The sequence below is a fragment of the Grampus griseus genome (genome assembly GCF_964374135.1).
Source record: "Grampus griseus genome assembly, chromosome: 9".
Taxonomy (NCBI): Eukaryota; Metazoa; Chordata; class Mammalia; order Artiodactyla; family Delphinidae; genus Grampus; species Grampus griseus.
In genome coordinates, this window is record NC_139003.1 from 4,160,432 (window position 1) to 4,177,443 (window position 17,012).

Genomic DNA, 17,012 nt, shown 5'->3' on the forward strand with positions numbered 1-17,012 from the left:
CTGATTCCAGGGCTCCACTAGGCGAGGTCCCCCAAACCACTGATTCTAAAGTCTGGGCATTAAATTTATTGGTGAGAAAGACAGGGGGAGTCCCAGACCCAACAATGGCTGAGTTAAGGTCATGACAAACCAGCTTCACACATATAATTTTCAAAATGCAAAACAAGTTGATAATCTGAAAGCCCTAGAGAACAACCCGAAGTGAGCAGATTTTGTAGAGGACAGGGTTTGAGGTAGCTGCTTCAGCTAGAAAGTGAGGGGGGATTTCTAGAACTAAAAAAAAAAAAAAACAGTAGGAGAGCCTCAAATTCTGTGTATAAGTGCTGCCCAAATCCCTGGGTGCCCCCTGAGGCATGCAAATACTGGAGAAATTCAAGGTGATCTAGGTAAGGATAAAGGAACACAATTACATGTAAGTTGCTCTTTACTTAATTGCCTACCTTAGTGAGAATCAACAGAAACCAGTCTCCACCCAACATTCACAATGTCAAGGATAAAATTCAAAATTACTCAACATACAAAGAAATATGAAAACGTGACCCATTCTCAACAAAGAAGCACAATCAACACAGATCAGTCCCCAAACGACCCAGACGTTAGAAGGCAAGGATTTTAAAAGTGGCGATTACTAATGAGGGCCATCAGTTAAAGGAAAATGGGACTCACACAACGAATGAAAGACCGCAAATCTAAGCAGGGAAGATAGAACAAAGTGGGAATTCTGGAATTAAGAATACAACATCTGAAGTAAACCACTGAAGTTGCAAACAGTAGAATGGAGAAGACAGAGCACAAAATGTGAAAACTGAGCGATAGAAATGACTGTATCTGAAGAAGAGAGAGGAAAATGAAGATCTGCAAAATGATATAAAGTGCCTAACATACGTATAATTGTCATCTCAACAAATTGAGAATAGGGCAGGAGAAAACATTGGGAGAGATAATGGCCACAAAATTCCCAAATGTGGTGAATTTAAAGATTCAAGATGACCTTTGAACCCCTAGCAGGATACACAGGAAGAGAACCATGCCCGGGCATGTAACATTCAAACAATGAAAACCAGAGAGAAGATCTTGACAGTATATAGAGAAAAATGGCACATTACACACAGGGACCAGTGTAGCAAATGACTACTCACTTCTCAGTAGAAAAAACTGAGACCAGAATTCAGTGGAATGCCACCTTTAAAGTGCTGCAGAAATAGAGACACAGGTGTAGAGAACAAATGTATGGACACCAAGGCGGGAAAGGGGGTGGTGGTGGGATGAATTGGGAGATTGGGATTGACATACATACACTACTATGTATAAAATGGATAACTAATAAGAACCTGCTGTATAAAAAATAAATAAAATTTAAAAAAATAAAAGTGCTGAAAGTTGCTAACACATATATATGGAATCTAAAAAAAAAAAAGGCTCTGAAGAACCTAGGGGCAGGACAGGAAGATGCAGACGTAGAGAATGGACTTGAGGACACAGGGTGGGGGAAGCTGGGGCAAAGTGAGAGAGTAGCATGGACGTATACACACTACCAAATGTAAAATAGCTAGTGGGAAGCAGCCGCATAGCACAGGGAGATCAGCTGGGTGCTTTGTGACCACCTAGAGGGGTGGGGTAGGGAGGGTGGGAGGGAGATGCAGAGGGAGGAGATATGGGGATATATGTATACGTATAGCTGATTCACTTTGTTATACAGCAGTAACTAACACACCATTGTACAGCCATTATACTCCAATAAAGATGTTAAAAAAAAAAAGTGCTGAAAGAGAAACCAAAATCTTTTCAACTCAGAATTCTCTAACGGGAACCAAATACCTTTCAGAATAAAGGCCAAGTAAAACTGCAGGTGGGTCTAGCCAGTATTATTTCACAAAATGCATACTCCTGTTGAACCAAAATGCTTTCTGTTGACAGAGTCTTTTGTTTTTAAGGCCCTGAAGGGAAAATGACAGAGACCCAACCTGAACTGAACCCATAGGCCATATCTTTGCCATCCCTGTCTCGTGGTGAAATAAGCACTAGAAGTAGAAAGCAGAAGTGAATAGGAAGAAAGAAGCTAAGTTCATCAGAAAGAAACTTTTACCACTTGGATTATTTCTGGTTCAAAACCTCAGGAGCTTCGGGGTGTAATCTGAAACCTGCCCCCACATGTGGAGGGCAAGGAGAGACCACTCCAGACTGGCAGGGGGGCAGTTTTAATAAGCAAGGGGACTTGGATCCCGGGTGGCCCCAAGACCCGCAGATCTCCTTACCCGCCCGCCAGAATCCTCAAGTTTATAGATAGGCCTTAACTGGGTTCAGTCACGTATTCAGGCCAGGTGGTCTCAACAGCAGCTCACTCTCTCAACGCTGCGTCCTTGGAACGGCTCCCACTGTGGGAACAGTAGGCAGATGCAGCTTCCAAGGACGGGGGCGGGGGGAGGAGCCTCAACTGCCCTGGTCCAGCTCACAGGTCAACCAGCAGTTATGTCCTCTTGATTTCCCCCAACAACTATAAAAATGCCCAACATAAAGCAATCAAAATTAGAGCTTCAGATACAATATTGTATCTAGTTTATCAGTCAAAATGTTTTAAATATAAAATTTATTTTCCTCTCGATACGAATGACATTGAAATTTTAATACTCTGGCGAGATCAGAAAACAGAGTGTGAGGCTACCCTGCAGGCCTGAATATGCTCACCCCACATCAGCAGCAGTCACTTCTATGTACCACTGCTCTTATGTTTCAAAAAGTAGTGAAGAAAAGGATTAGTAATTAGCACCAATGAAGTAAGAAGTTAACATAAGGAAAAAAAATTTTTTTAAACAAATTACAGAATAATTTTGGAATACAGTTGAGCGGCTACACATTAAAGTTTAAGTTGTCCATTCTGCAATACTGAGATGTATCAGTAACCCCACCTTTTACCACGGAAGACTTTAGTATCTTTCAGACTGTGAAAAAGAAATGCAAACATCTTGTATAAATAATAAAACTGCAGCTCTTCTTTCTATAAAGGTTATATTGGATTTTAATAAATTCCTTCTACAATGGTATGTAAGTTTTCCAAACCAAAATTTTAAATGCTCACATTGTTTAGTGATATTATTGCAAAATATATTTTTAAAAAAAACCTACAAAACCCTACAATATATTATAACCATGGAAGATTTAATTGGAAAGTATAGTGAAAATAAGAATCATTCTGTCTCCTAATACTGAGCTCATCAGAGTTAACAGTGTGGTATATTTCCTTACTGTCTTTTCTCTTCACATGTGTATTTCTGTGTAATTAGTAGCATAAAGTGTATACCATTCATTTTGTATCTTTTTTTAAAAAAAAGAAAGCAAGAGAGTAAGGCACTTAGTGAGTTTCCAGAAAGTCTCAATAGCGGACCAGAGCTGGCAGGAGTCAGTAAGCCCTGGCGGGTGCAGAGCCCACCCCTGTGGAGTTGCCCCAGGGAAGCTGCTCCCCTGGTCTGTGGGTTGCACCCAGCTGTCAGGCCCTCTTGCAAGTATCTGTAGAACAGCCCTCGCTGTTGACTGGTGCTTGGCCAGTGCTTGACGGATACGTTCAGTGCGCCCAGCACCAGACTGACACGGGGTAGGGGAGACTGCAGGATCCCATGGGGACATTTTACTTTCCCAGTGCCCGGTGGCTGTCACTCTGGACCAGTGGCTCCTGCCCACACCAGGGATGACAGTTGGATTGGTGCCCTCTGTGGTCCGTGGCAGCTGTTAGCAGATGGTCGATGACCCCACAGTCAGGGGCAAGGTAGCTACAACAAGGACCTTTCTTTTCCCAATTCTGGGGGCGTCAATATTTGAGAAGGATCCCAGAGGCAAAAAACACATCCCACGATGGCTAAACTCAACCGCTGAGGGGCCACCCGAAAAGAGGAAGACAGTAAATGTTTCCCAAGGAACGTCTGCCCAAGAACAAGTCATAATAAAGTGCCCAACAGAAATGGCTGCGACAGTCCTCAGTAAATAAACAATGCGAGAGGGAGTCCAGCTGAAACGACTTCCGGAGAGGTTGAGGCTCTTCCGCCCAAGAAGTGTCCCAACATGAACCCTCCCAAGGGCACATAAAATGGAAACAAACACTTCAAACGTACAATAAAATGAACTGATATTATTACGTTTGATGCTTTACTAAAACGATTGAAACCTAAGTCTCATGTGGTCTGTCCAGTACTTTCCAATGTCGACTGTTAACCCCTGCTCCGTACGTGCCCCGCATTCTCTCCTGAACATTTACTAACCCTCCATCCCAGCCCTGCAGCAACCTCCAAAACCAACTACCAACTACAATTTACAGAGTGCGAAGGCAGAGGACAACCTAACTAGATTCTTCTTTGAGGAAGGGGATTGGAATTTTTTTCTCCCAGCAGATGGATAATCATAACCTCCCTTTAGGCAATGGGGACCATCAACGATTTTAAAGCATGAAGGGTGGGGATGACTAGAGCTGTGTTCTAGAGAGTGAAAGCAATCTGCAGATTTGTACTTGGGTTCTTGGAACTTAGGAGGAGTTTACAGTGTTTGCTAAATAAATGCCTGCCGATGATTGTTTATTGAATTAATATCATTCAATGGACCAAGCATTTGTTGGGCACCGGCTAGAGGCACAGAGTGACCCCTAACTCATGACTAAAGGTTTTCTAGTACATTCTAAATTGTTGTTGTGTTTGAACGCTTCCCGGAAAGTTTTACTGGTGCCAATACCCTGCAGTATTGCCAAGAAGCCACTTTACCATGGGAACCGAAGGCAGTTTAAAAAAGAAATTACTGAATGATCTTCTGAATGTCTCTACTACATACTCACTGATGAGTGAAACTTTATTATCGTTAAAGTCTTATAATATCAGCGACACCATATTAAAAAGACATCTCCTAAGGATATTAAATCAAGTAAACGTGAAAAGCGTAACTACTCGAATCACAGTTAATGAGACCAGAGATCAAGACATGAGTCGCTGATTCAAATATTTCACTCAGGCCTGAACGGAGTAGAAAACGCTGGTTATCACTTAATTGAAATAAAAGTATTCAGTCCTGAATCCTTATGTTACATAACAGACCAGGAGTTCCCTTATCCACCAAACGCATCTAATACCATTACTCACTTCAGCTCCACATATGTCCAACAGCCAACAAATAGGTATTAATGAGAACAATCTGTTAATAAGATGCTAGTAAACACATGCTTCTCTGCATATAAAGAAGGTAGAAGCAAAAACAGGCGTAGCAAACACAAGACAAAAGCTCAGATTCAGGTAACATCAAATCTAAGATCCAAAGTACTTGCCTTCTTTCAGTTAAAAAAAAAGAAATGAGAAATACTCTAAAATATTTTAAAAGCACATTGATACACACACGGCCGCGCAGCTTCCCTGTGTAACCCAGGTAAGGAATTTCCTCGCAAGCTAAGCACTACCTAAGGTGAGAACAGACTGGTGAGGCAGAAAAGAGGACAACTGACCATGGCCAAGCAAGGCTGTGCCGCGCACGAGATCGCCGTGGAACTGAGACCTCCGTGGGGATCTGCTTCTCTGCGTGCGGACAGAGATGCTTCCCTGGGCATGTCCCTCCCGCTCTGGGCCACTGGAGAGGTTCTCAGAACAGCTCCTCAGAGGGCCGCTGCCCGCCCCTCTTTCCTCCGAACGTCAGTCATTTCCTGGAAATCATTCCAGGCACGCAGCGGCCCATTAAAGTTAATTACGCACGTGTCCGTGACACCGACAAGAGCGTGCGCCCCGGGCAGAGCCCAGAACGCTTCCCGGGAAGCCCTTAATGGAAGCTCCGGCGCAGGTGTCGCGGGCTGATTCCGAGAGGCCCTGCCTCCCGCCCCCCGGCTGACCTCTCGCCCTCCCCGAACCGCGGCAATCAGTGGAAACAGCTGCGTCTGCCAGCAAGTCGGCCGCGCCCCGGGCAGCCCAGAGCAGTTGCACCTGCAGAGCCTGGCGTTGGCTTTGGGTCGCTTAAACACAACCTGTTCTCACAAACCCCCGCGCCCGGTCCACCGACAGGACTCAAGGACCCCCTCCCCGGCTGAGGAGGGGCCGGCGGCTCGGAATACGCAAACCAGCGCCTGTCCACTCGCCCGCAAACTGCAGCCGCCACCTGCTCTCCAGGTTCCCGCACCAGCCCCTCCGTCGCGGGTCCCTTACCTTGTGGCCTTTCCCCGGGGGACATCTGACGTTATTGGAGGCTCCCGCTGTCTGATTCATGTCCGGAGGAAGTTGGAGGCCGATTCTCCACCTTTAAAAAAGTTCCTTGGCGCGTGGAGGATGGCAAGGTGTGCGTCTCCCAGAGGCGAGGTGGGTCCTCCCTGTGCAGCCACGTCCGGGCGGCGTCCCCACGCGGCAGGTTTCCGTGGGGCCCCCCGCCCAGGGATGCTAAGCCCTGCAGCCCGAACCGAAGAAGGAGAAGCAGCTGCTGGGACCCGGAGGAAGCCCGGCCGGCGCCGCCTGCTCCGAGGGCGCTCGGCCCAGGGCTGCCTTCCTGGGAGATAGTCCAGGACTCTCCAGACCAGAAGCGCGAGCAAATCCAAAAGGCGAGCTCCGAGGTGGGGCGAGGAGGTAAGTGTATGGGGAGGGTGGGGGCGGCAGGACTGAGCTCTTCCACCCGAGTAAGGGGTGGGGAAAGCCGCGGAAGCACGAGAAGCCCGCGCCCCCCGCCCCCCCGGGCGGAGCTGCGGCTGCAGGGCGCGTAGCGCACGGGCTCGCGCGGGCCTCCAGCACCGACCTTCGCACACCTCTCCACGCCCTCCAGCGCCGCGCCTGCAGCCGCAGTCCGTGCGGACCAGGCAGCCCAGCCGGCCGGCACGGCTGAATTGAGCAGGGCCACTTGGAGGGGCGGGCACCCGCTCTCGCCTGCAGCTCGTGCCCCGGCTGGAGCCGCCAAATCTTCCCGGGATGGTCGGAAGGTGGCAAAAGAGGCTCTGCCGGGCGCCACTGCACGGCGAAGACGAGGCAGTGGAGGGGGCGGAGGACGAGCTGGGACGGTATCCAGGCTCCTCGGCAGAGTCCCCACCAGCTACAGCTCCCGGGGCAGGCGCTGCACGAGGCGGCGGTCTGCGAGGCGCCATCTGCGTGACCCGGGCCGTGCTGGGGGGAGGGCAGCAGAGTGCATCCACTTCTTTCTGAAGTGAAGTATTTGCATGTCCCCAGGGTTTTTTCTTTGTATGTTCTCCTCCGTCTTCTTTCTTTGGCGCCTGGGAAGTCGTGGTCTAATTAGGCAGCCTTCGGGTAGAGGTGGAAAATTGACCCTTGGGAACTAAAAATAAAGAAAGAAATCAAGAAAGGGCACCTGGTCCATGAAGACTGCATTGCAACAGTTAGAATCACAAGTCTGAACAGTGGACCGTTAGGATACAGCCATGTTATTTAGCCACATGTGAAGTTTTGCCTAGATTTCTCTAGGTAGTGGTAGTTTGAATATTCTGTGTGGAAATGTCAAGGCTCATAATTCGGTTTCGATTTCCCAGCCCCACAGCCTTAGTTTCATCATGTGTAAAACGAAGGACGGAGTTGGTTTCACCTGTGGGAACCAGAGCTGCACAGGGAGTTGCTAACAGAAGCACATCTCCATATGGTGCCCCTAGAACAGTAGAAGGGAGATTTCAGTCTCAGGTGTTGGCTGACGTTCAGTCATTTCTTTAATAGTCCCGAGTCCAAACAGGAATCGTCTCCGTTTTGTAAAATAAGTTATCATGTACCGTCGCTTTTGCCCACTGACAGTTCAAAGGTGACTTGTGACATTTCTGTTCCACAAATGTGAAAAGGCACATTTGGGGCATCTGAGTACCGCAGTGGACCCGGCATGGCTGTGGAGGCAGGTGTCGGTCTGGAATCTGGGCTTTGCTTTCCCTGGTGAATATCTCTGCGCAAATTATTTCTCTCATTGATTTTACAGCTCTGAGGTAGGTGTCATCGTGCTGTGTTCTGGGTAAAGAAACTGGCTCCGAAATATTGATGTGTAGAAGGGGCTTAGCAAGGCGGTAGGCGTCATCAGGTGGCAGGGGGCATTGTTACGGCTGCCTGGAGCGACTGGGAGCGCTTCACACTAACACATATGCTCAAGTCCACTCTTTTCTGGAGGTAAAATCCACAAGTGGGTGGCGCCCTGAGGCCCCGCAGAGTTTCCCGCCCCCGCACTGCTCCACTCTCAGCCTCCAGAAATTCATCACAATTCCCACTGAGGGAGGGTCCTTCGGGTTTGTGTCTCCAGGGAAGCAGATCTCAGCCCCACCTTCCTGTATTCACTCACCTCTGCAGATTCCTGGGAAGCCCAGTGCCCTGGCGCCTCCATGCTCTTCTGGGTCCAAGAAACATCATCGATTTTCAGTGCATTCAGGTTTTCCTTGTTGTAAGGATGGGAGTGATGACTCCTAAACTCTTTACATGTTGGGGCTGAAACCAGAAGTCTCTGAGTATATCTTTTTAGTCTTGGGGTCTCCTGTTGTCTTTTTGTTTAAATATTCTTTTTTTTTTTTTGGCTGCGTTGGGTCTTTATTGCTGCGCGCAGGCTTTCTCTAGTTGCGGCGAGTTGGAGCTGCTCTTCGTTGCGGTGTGTGGGCCTCTCACTGTGGTGACCTCTCCTGTTACGGAGCACCGGCTCCAGAGCGCAGGCCCCAGCAGTTGTGGCACGTGGGCTCAGTAGTTGTGGCTCGCAGGCTCTAGAGCACAGGCTCAGCAGTTGTGGTGCACAAGCCTAGTTGCTCCACGACATGTGGGATCTTCCTGGACCAGGGCTCGAACCCGTGTCCCTTGCATTGGCAGGCAGACTCCCAACCACTGTGCCACCAGGGAAGCCCTGTTTAAATATTCTTACCTCACTTTATCTCTCCTTCTCTCATATTATACTATAAGCAGCAAGGAAAACCCAGATGGTAACTTTTACAGTGCTCAAAAGTCCCTTTAGTTAAATAACCAAGTTTATTAGGTAACATTAGAAAACCTCTTCTGTTTTCAGCATAACTGGAGACTATGCTATCACTAAGCATAGGATCCAATGGAATCCTTGGGAGGCATTTCAGAAGCCACCTTCTATAACCCATATCACTATTTTTTTTAATCTTATTAAAGTATAGTTGATTGACAATGTTGTGTTAATTTCTGCTGTACAGCAAAGTGACTCAGTTATACATATATTCTTTTTTGTATTTTCCATTATGGTTTATCACAGGATATTAAATATAGTTCCTATACAGTAGGACCTTGTTGTTTATCCATTCTATACATAATAGTTTGCATCTGCTAATCCCAAACTCCCAATCCTTCCCTTCCCCACTCCCCTCCCCCTGGCAAGTCTGTGAGTCTGTTTTTGTTTCATACATAAGTTCATTTGTGTCGTATTTTAGATTCCACATATAAGTGCACATCACTATTTTTTAATGATTAATTTGAAGGTCAGAAAATCCACTGTAGTGTGGCCAGCTTTACTAATGAATCGTACTTTGGGGATAGTAAAATTTGGAGCTTACAGATCTGGCCGTGTTCATTAGTGATCCATTTTTCAGTCCTGAATAAACAATACTGTACAAAAGATCACACTGTGTCAGGCTTGAAGACGAAAATAAGGATACAGGCAGAAGTTTCCCAGTTCTTTTCCTTCCTCCGTTGCTGCCCACTCCCCAGACCCTCCCCCATCACTGGGACACCCGTGAGCTGTGTACTTGCTACTCTGCAGTGTAGTTGCTGTCTTCCAAGTCCCCCAGGCATCTTCTCAACGGCCCTGAAGTTGGAGCAAACACCAACCACCCCAGATTAGGGCAATAGAGGAGTTCTCCAAGGTAAAATGTGGACCTCCACACTTCTCAACGTCCTTCCTCCCAGGAGTCAGGAAATCAGTACCTAGAATGAACGAGTCAAATGTGACATAGGTTTTACCAGGTGAAACACAGCCTCGCATTATTGGCTGCCTTCGGCTACTGTTTCCTTGCTTAACAATTGTCTGTTTTGCTTTTTCTATAACTTGAATTGGGAATTTAAAAACAGACAAGTGCTGATATTCAGTATCTGAGGGAAGAGTGGAAACCTGGGCCTAGCCCTGGGGTTTCTGCTAATTGCTCCAGGGGATGAGCTGTAATGTCGCTATCAGGCCACCACCACTGGGAGTTTTTACATCAAGTTTTAGTGGCCATTCCATGTTTCTGACGGTGAGATTTCAAGTTTACCGGTCTCTGTCTTTTAGCTGCCCACTCTTCACACCACGCTAAGCAAACGACAGAACAACAACAAAATGAGGTGACACGTTGTGCATTGTATTTGATTAAAATTCCTATCTGTGATCATCTCTTTCAGAAAGCGGGATAGTTTTAGTTTACCCACCTGCGATGCAAACTGGCATCCAGCCTTTGCAGCAGGGAGGCAGAAGCAAAAAACAGGGACATTTTGAACGTGTGACTACACGCTGGCTGTCTCATCTTTAGCTCTGGATCTGGGAGAAGAGTGAAATGAATTTATTGTAAGTCATCCTCTCTCATCAGTCTAGAAGCAGGACTGAGAAAAATACATTCCGCGTAGGAGCAGTCTTCCTATGATGCCACCTACCACTTCCACAGTTAATTTAGCATCAACATTCGTTAATATTTATTGAACACCTACTGAACTTTCAGTGGGCCCTCTGCGGAGCTGATGTTTCTGCAGAACACTGAGACCAAGCACATATCGGTCACTTTGGCATCTGGGGCAATTCTGGGCGATTCTGGAATGCTCCTAAATTCTGTAATGCCATGAGAAAATTTCTGGCACATAGTGTGAAAGCTCTGTCCTCCTAGGAGCTATGATGGATATTCATATATTTGCAGGTACATCATCTATTCCTTTGCAAGTCAGTCCAGAAGAATTTGTCATGTTGATTGCTTTGGCGTTTTCAGCCCTTATTAAAATGAGTTGGTTATATAACCCCAGGCTGTGGAGTAGTCCAAGTCTGCATTTTGCAAACAATGACAACCAATTAGAAGCCTGTTCTAAACACCCTGTTCTACAGACTCTGTTCTTCTTCAGTGAGAGACTCATGTCATCACACCCACTACCTGCCCCTAGAGTGTGCCCACCCTGGCCCCCTTGGCTCGCTAGGGCTTCTTGCAATGCTAGCTCTGCTCTTATTTGAAACTTAACTGTCTTGTACCTTGTTTCCTTACTTCAAGTCTATTGGGTCTTCCATATGATGGCCTGATCATTTAACTTTTTTTTTTTTTTTTTTTTTGCGGTACACGGGCCTCTCACTGTTGTGGCCTCTCCCGCTGCGGAGCACAGGCTCCGGACGCGCAGGTTCAGCAGCCATGGCTCTCGGGCCCAGCCGCTCCGGGGCATGTGAGATCCTTCCAGACCGGGGCACGAACCCACGTCCCCTGCATCGGCAGGCGGACTCTCAACCACTGCACCACCAGGGAAGCCCCTATTTAACTTTTAAATAGTCTGTTCAATTTATTTCATAAAGAAAGAAAAAAAGGCTGTTAAAAGCTAATGGTGGGGGACTTCCCTGGTGTCACAGTGGTTGAGAATCGGCCTGCCAAGGCAGGGGACACGTGTTTGAGCCCTGTTCCGGGAAGATCGCACACGCTGAGGAGCAACTAAGCCCATGCGCCACAACTGCTGAGCCCCTTGTGCCACAACTACTGAAGCCCCCACGTCTACAGCCTGTGCTCCGCAACAAGAGAAGCCACCGTGGTGAGAAGCCCGCACACTGCAACGAAGAGTAGCCCCCGCTCGCCACAACCAGAGAAAGCCCGCACACAGCAATGAAGACCTAACACAGCCAAAAATAATAAATTAATTAAAAAAAAAACCTCACAGTGGGCAGTGACAAGGCTAAATAGAGCTCCTTGGCTGCCAAGAAAGGAGTCTGTCCCAAGATTTCTGTATCTTCTTGCAAAAGTCAGCAGCGAGGGCTTCCCTGGTGGCGCAGTGGTTGAGAGTCGACCTGCCGATGCAGGGGACACGGGTTCGTGCCCCGGTCCGGGAAGATCCCACATGCCGTGGAGCGGCTGGGCCCGTGAGCCATGGCTGCTGAGCCTGCGCGTCCGGAGCCTGTGCTCCGCAACAGGAGAGGCCACAACAGTGAGAGGCCCGCGTACTGCAACAACAACAACAACAACAACAAAAAAAAGTCAGCAGCGAGGAGTAGGTATTTTCACTTTGTTAAAGCTTTCACACATAGCAAATCCTGACCGTGAGCTATCTTTAGAAGGTCTTTCTATGTGGCCTTGATGCTGGAGAGAGGCATCCAGCGTGGGGCTGGTGGATCTCTGCTGCCACGTGTCTCTAGCAGTGGCACAGGCTCTGTTGGGGCCCTGCCCATATCCAGTTGGCCATTTCTGTCCCTACCGGCCTGGCTTCCAATGAAGTGCCTGTATCGATTGTCTGAGGGCTTTTTCTGTGCTCTGATCGGTGTGTGGCAGGCTAGAGGAGCCATGGATTTCACGCCCCTGCCCGCAATCCTAACCAACTCGACAACGGGGCTTGGAAGATGAACACCCCAGCCCTCAACCTGGGATAAGATAACTCTGTAACTCACAGTCCCCATTGCCCACGTGGAAAGTTGATTAACAGTGCACCCCTACTGGGTCCCTTCCGTGGCTTACGTGGTGGCCTTGAGAAAGCCCTGGCCAACCTCCAACTGCAGGGAGGGACAACAGCTGGCTGAGGCCCCAGCTGTTATGCTTTGGAATCTGTCATGGCAGTTGTGCAACATCCAGCCTCCCTCCTCCCCGCCAGGAACAGAGTGTGGCGGAGACAGTAACATCTCTTGGGAGAGCGGGGACCTCGCTGATGGCCAGCTTTCATTCAAAGACTCTCTGAAGAGCATGCATGGACCCAAAAAGGCACCCAAGCTTCTCTCCTGCGCTGGGATCAGACTTGCACTGTGGTCTGGTAGCTTCCAGGCCACCCTCGCTATTCTCCTTCACACAAGCGTTTTCCCTCATCAAGTTTTTTCATGTTTAACACCAACGTGGAGTCTCTTTCTTGAGGAACAGGGCCAACACAGCTCCATTCCCCACTCTCCTGGTGGCGTGTCTGGAATCATCTTCCAACTTAACTACTGGTGCCCCATAAGCCTTGATTTAGAGTCTATTTCTAGGGGGCCCCAAACTAAGACACATGAGGAAGTACAACCTAACAGCCATCGCCTTAGTTCAGTTTTATCATGTTATAAAATCACAGAATAATTAGAACTACAAGAGGTTTCAGAGGGGATGTAGCCCAGCACACTCACGTTTCATAGGAGGGAGAGAAATCGGTTCACCTCTCGGGCGGGGCAGAGGCAGGAGTGTAAGATTACTTCGGATAATGACTGTGAACTTAAGAGTTATAGACGGGCGCTCTGTGTTATGAAAGGAATCATTCCACATAACTGATACAAAATAAGTTGAACAGGTAGCTCTCTTTCACCAGCACAGATGCTGGCAAACCAAGCTGGAAATCCCAGGACACAGAGCTAAGGATTTGTAGATTTCCTTGCAATGTGAGTGTCTGGAGTCTGGAGAGGGAAGGTCGTTTACTCACCTACTATGCACAACTGTACTTGAGATGTATTTAGAAGCTGGTGTGAATAGCAGTGTTGAAGGAATTGGTATCTATTTCTTAGTCAGTATATGCCACCCGTTCATCTGTTACCCAATAAGGGTTATGTGAATGGTTTTGACGTTTGCAGGGGTGACATAATATTAGGAAAACTTGGGAAATCAGGATCTCTTCCATTTCCTGGCCCCAAATAAACCAGGCAGCCGTGATTAAGGGAATCCCTTCCTATTTGCCTTTTTCCTTGACAAGTAAAATCCGCAATCACAATTCATTTGCGTCGGTCTGGTATATGGCACTCCTGAAAATATATGGGTGCCTTTTGAATTGATTGTGCACGGTCCTTCAGGGTACGAAATTATTATTTCCAAACTGTATAAGATAACAGAGTTCATTCTCCAGGTCTTATTATTTTAATTTGATGTTGTAATCGTGCCAGGTGAATTCAGCAAAGTGACCTTGAGTATTGGCACTTTGTTTTTCTTTACTAGCTTTTCATCATCTACTGTACTTCTTGGCCCCTTAGATCTGCCAGCTCTGTGTTCTCTCTGACCGACCCCACATACCTTCCCTTCCCCCATGCTGCATTGCAGGCTGCTGCTGCCCACACTGGGAACAGTTTCCTTCATCCGTTCTGGCCACGACTCTCTGGTCCCTCTTCTTGAAACCGAGACACATGCACGATTTCTGCACACTTAGGGCAGACGCCCTAATGTATTGACTCCAATGCATTAATTCCTCAGGAATTTATGTCAAATTATGATATTGAGGGTGTGTGTGTGTATGTGTATAGATACACATGCAGGTACGTGTAGATACAGGTGTAGCTCAAATATGACCTTAAACTGAAAGAACCTGCATCTCTTAAAGTAATTGTCACTATGCCCACTGGGAGAACTGAAATGTTTCAGTGCAGAGACATAAAAATTTGCTCTAATGGGATGTACTTTTTAGGGAAATAAATGAATTATTCCACTTTGAAAAATGTAGTCATTGAGGCCCTTTCTTCTGATAGTGGTGCATCTGGCTGGACTCCTAGTCTGGTTAATGATTTTTGAATTCTAGTCTAAAGCTTCATTAGATGGAATCTTACTAATTTGGCAGAAGTCTGAGCTTGTTTCGTTGGTATTCTCTGTGATGAAGAGGTTGACTGAGCAAATCAATAGTGCAAACAAAACCCAACTCCTCAAGAGAAACGAATGTTTCAAGCAATGTAGCATATCAGTTATCTTTCTTATCATGGCGGAATATACAATTCAGTGGCATTAAGTGTGTTCACAGTGTGTGCGAACATGGCTACCCTCTAGTTCCAGAACTTTGTCATCATACCACCTGGAAACCCTGTCCTGGTTGTAAAGATCCTTTCTCGGGAACCCGCAAGCGTGTTTGTTGCAGCATTGTTTGCGATGGCAGGGAGCTGGGAGCGAGCTCCGTGGTCCTTGCTAGGAGAGTAAATAAGAAAAATGTGTGGACGCACTGGAAGTACGATGCAGTAGGGAAACCAATGCTTGACTTCTCTACAGGTTGTCAGACAAATTCCTTCTCCCTCAGAGGCTGTAGACATCATTTGTCCACGTTATCGTGTTGATGGCTGATGCAGGATTAGAATCTGAAGCTGTGTTATGGTGACAGATTATTGCCAAAAGAGTAGTTCAGCACAGCCAAGGTTTTCATTTTAATTTCCTCAGAGTCTCCTGCGGGCAACACAATGACTCAGAGATTCAGCTGTTTTCACTGTGCCGCTCTGTCTTCTCCACGTAGGGCTTGCGGTTCCCGAATCTGGGACCAGAGGGCTCATGCTTCCTTGTAGCGGGAATTTGCATCTCTGCTCAGGGCCCGCGGGCCAGAATTAGTCCTGTGGTGCCAGCCTCCTGCACGAGAGTTGGGAATTGTATTTTGTGTGCTCAGAAATGAAACAAAGCAGGTAGTGGTGAGTGTGAGCAAAGGCTCCCACACCAGCAATCTTTAAGCCAGGTTCTTCTTAATAATGCCACTTGTAGGTGAGCTCTCAGCATGTACGTTCACTGTCCTATTAGTGGTGCAGCCCTTCAGAGCTGTCCATGCAGGAGACTGGGAGGTGGGGGTCCTGTGGGTGCAGGGAAGGTCAAGGTCACAGGCAGGAAGGGCACGTGGCTTTGCCTTGAGGACTCAGGAGGATTTCAGGAGATAAGGAAAATGGTTCGGGTTATTCTGAGCCACGGGCATCACTTAAGGAAAGGTGAGGGGGAGGAATTCTTATAGCCCGTCTTGGTAAACCAGGCAGGTCGGTCTAATTCTAGCAAGATGGTTCTGTAGAGAAAAAGCAGGTTGGATCTTTGAATGCTTGACTACAGAGCCTGGACTTTATCTCATGGTTAATAGGCAGGAATCGGTTTGCTGGCCACTCGTTCTCAGCAGGAAAGAAGAATGTGCTGTTTGGATTCTCTAGAACCAATTTCTTTTTTTTTTTTCCGTCTCCCTCCCTCCCACCCTCCCTACCCCACCCCTCTAGGTGGTCACAAAGCACCGAGCTGATCGCCCTGTGCTGTGCGGCTGCTTCCCACTAGCTATCTATTTGTATTTGCAGATTCGGCTTCAGACATTTTCTTACGTTCTTAAAGTTCAGCAGCAGACACTCAGGAGGTAGTGGCTGTGCATTTGTGCCTTGGGTTTCTATGACTAACCACCCGGTGAATTTTGCAATACGCTGTTCAGTGATGCTCCTATCCGTGGAGGACCCAGGAAAGCCAAAGGCACAATCAGGGCCTCTCTGAGCGATGGTGGAGCTGCAGGCAATGGCAGGAGCTAACGCATTATTAATAGGATAGGGCTTGGCGATGCCTGTCATCTGAGCTACCTGGGCTCTCTTTGTGTGGCCTGGGGGACTTGTAGCCATCACTGTGGACCATCGTCTCCAGTGACACTGTCCATGACAGTATATAAAATAAAGTTGAACATTCACTGAATACAGTATTTGTGAAGGAACTTCATCTTTCAAAACAAAATGAGTGCTTTTGAAAGGCAAGTAAATGAATAGAACACCCGTAATCATTGTTGAGTTATCCTGTGTTTACTCGGGACGGAAATGAAAACAGAGCTCCTAAAAATTGTAAGGGGTTAAATGAAAGCACGTTACTTGAATGAGGACCCCGTACATTTTTGCTCTTTCATGCTGGTATTGTGAATAACCCAGTAGGGTCATCATTAGGTTCTCAAAGAGCAAGGAGCTTTTTATTATTGCCCCCCTGGCTAGTCCTAAAGAAAACAGTAAAATAATGATCACTTAGGTGACCTCCAAGCTCCTTTTTCCCTGCAAAACTTTTATGTTCTTCATGATTCCGTATAGAAGTAGTCAAGGTTCCAAACAAGAGGGACACAGGATAGACATCATCCCGAGGATGTACACCTGGGAGAGGAGGCAGGGCCAGAGCCAGTGGAAAAGATGGGACTCAGCTGTGTCTGTCCACCGTCCTCTCCTTAAAAGAACTGAAGCAAATAGGACAAAATGTTAGCGTT

The 17,012-nt window shown here is 47.4% G+C and overlaps 1 protein-coding gene across 1 annotated transcript in view; it reads right to left on the reverse strand.

The window, feature by feature from the left end:
- Positions 1 to 6,218, reverse strand: part of DPP6 (dipeptidyl peptidase like 6) — a gene marked incomplete at both ends in the record, with an annotated part of 1,026,243 nt that extends 1,020,025 nt beyond the window's left edge. Inside the window, one exon of the mRNA XM_082662523.1 lies at positions 6,159 to 6,218. Within this exon, the coding sequence (XP_082518649.1) occupies positions 6,159 to 6,218 (60 nt within the window). The remainder of the gene's footprint in view (positions 1 to 6,158) is intronic.
- Between the last annotated feature and the right edge of the window lie 10,794 nt (positions 6,219 to 17,012).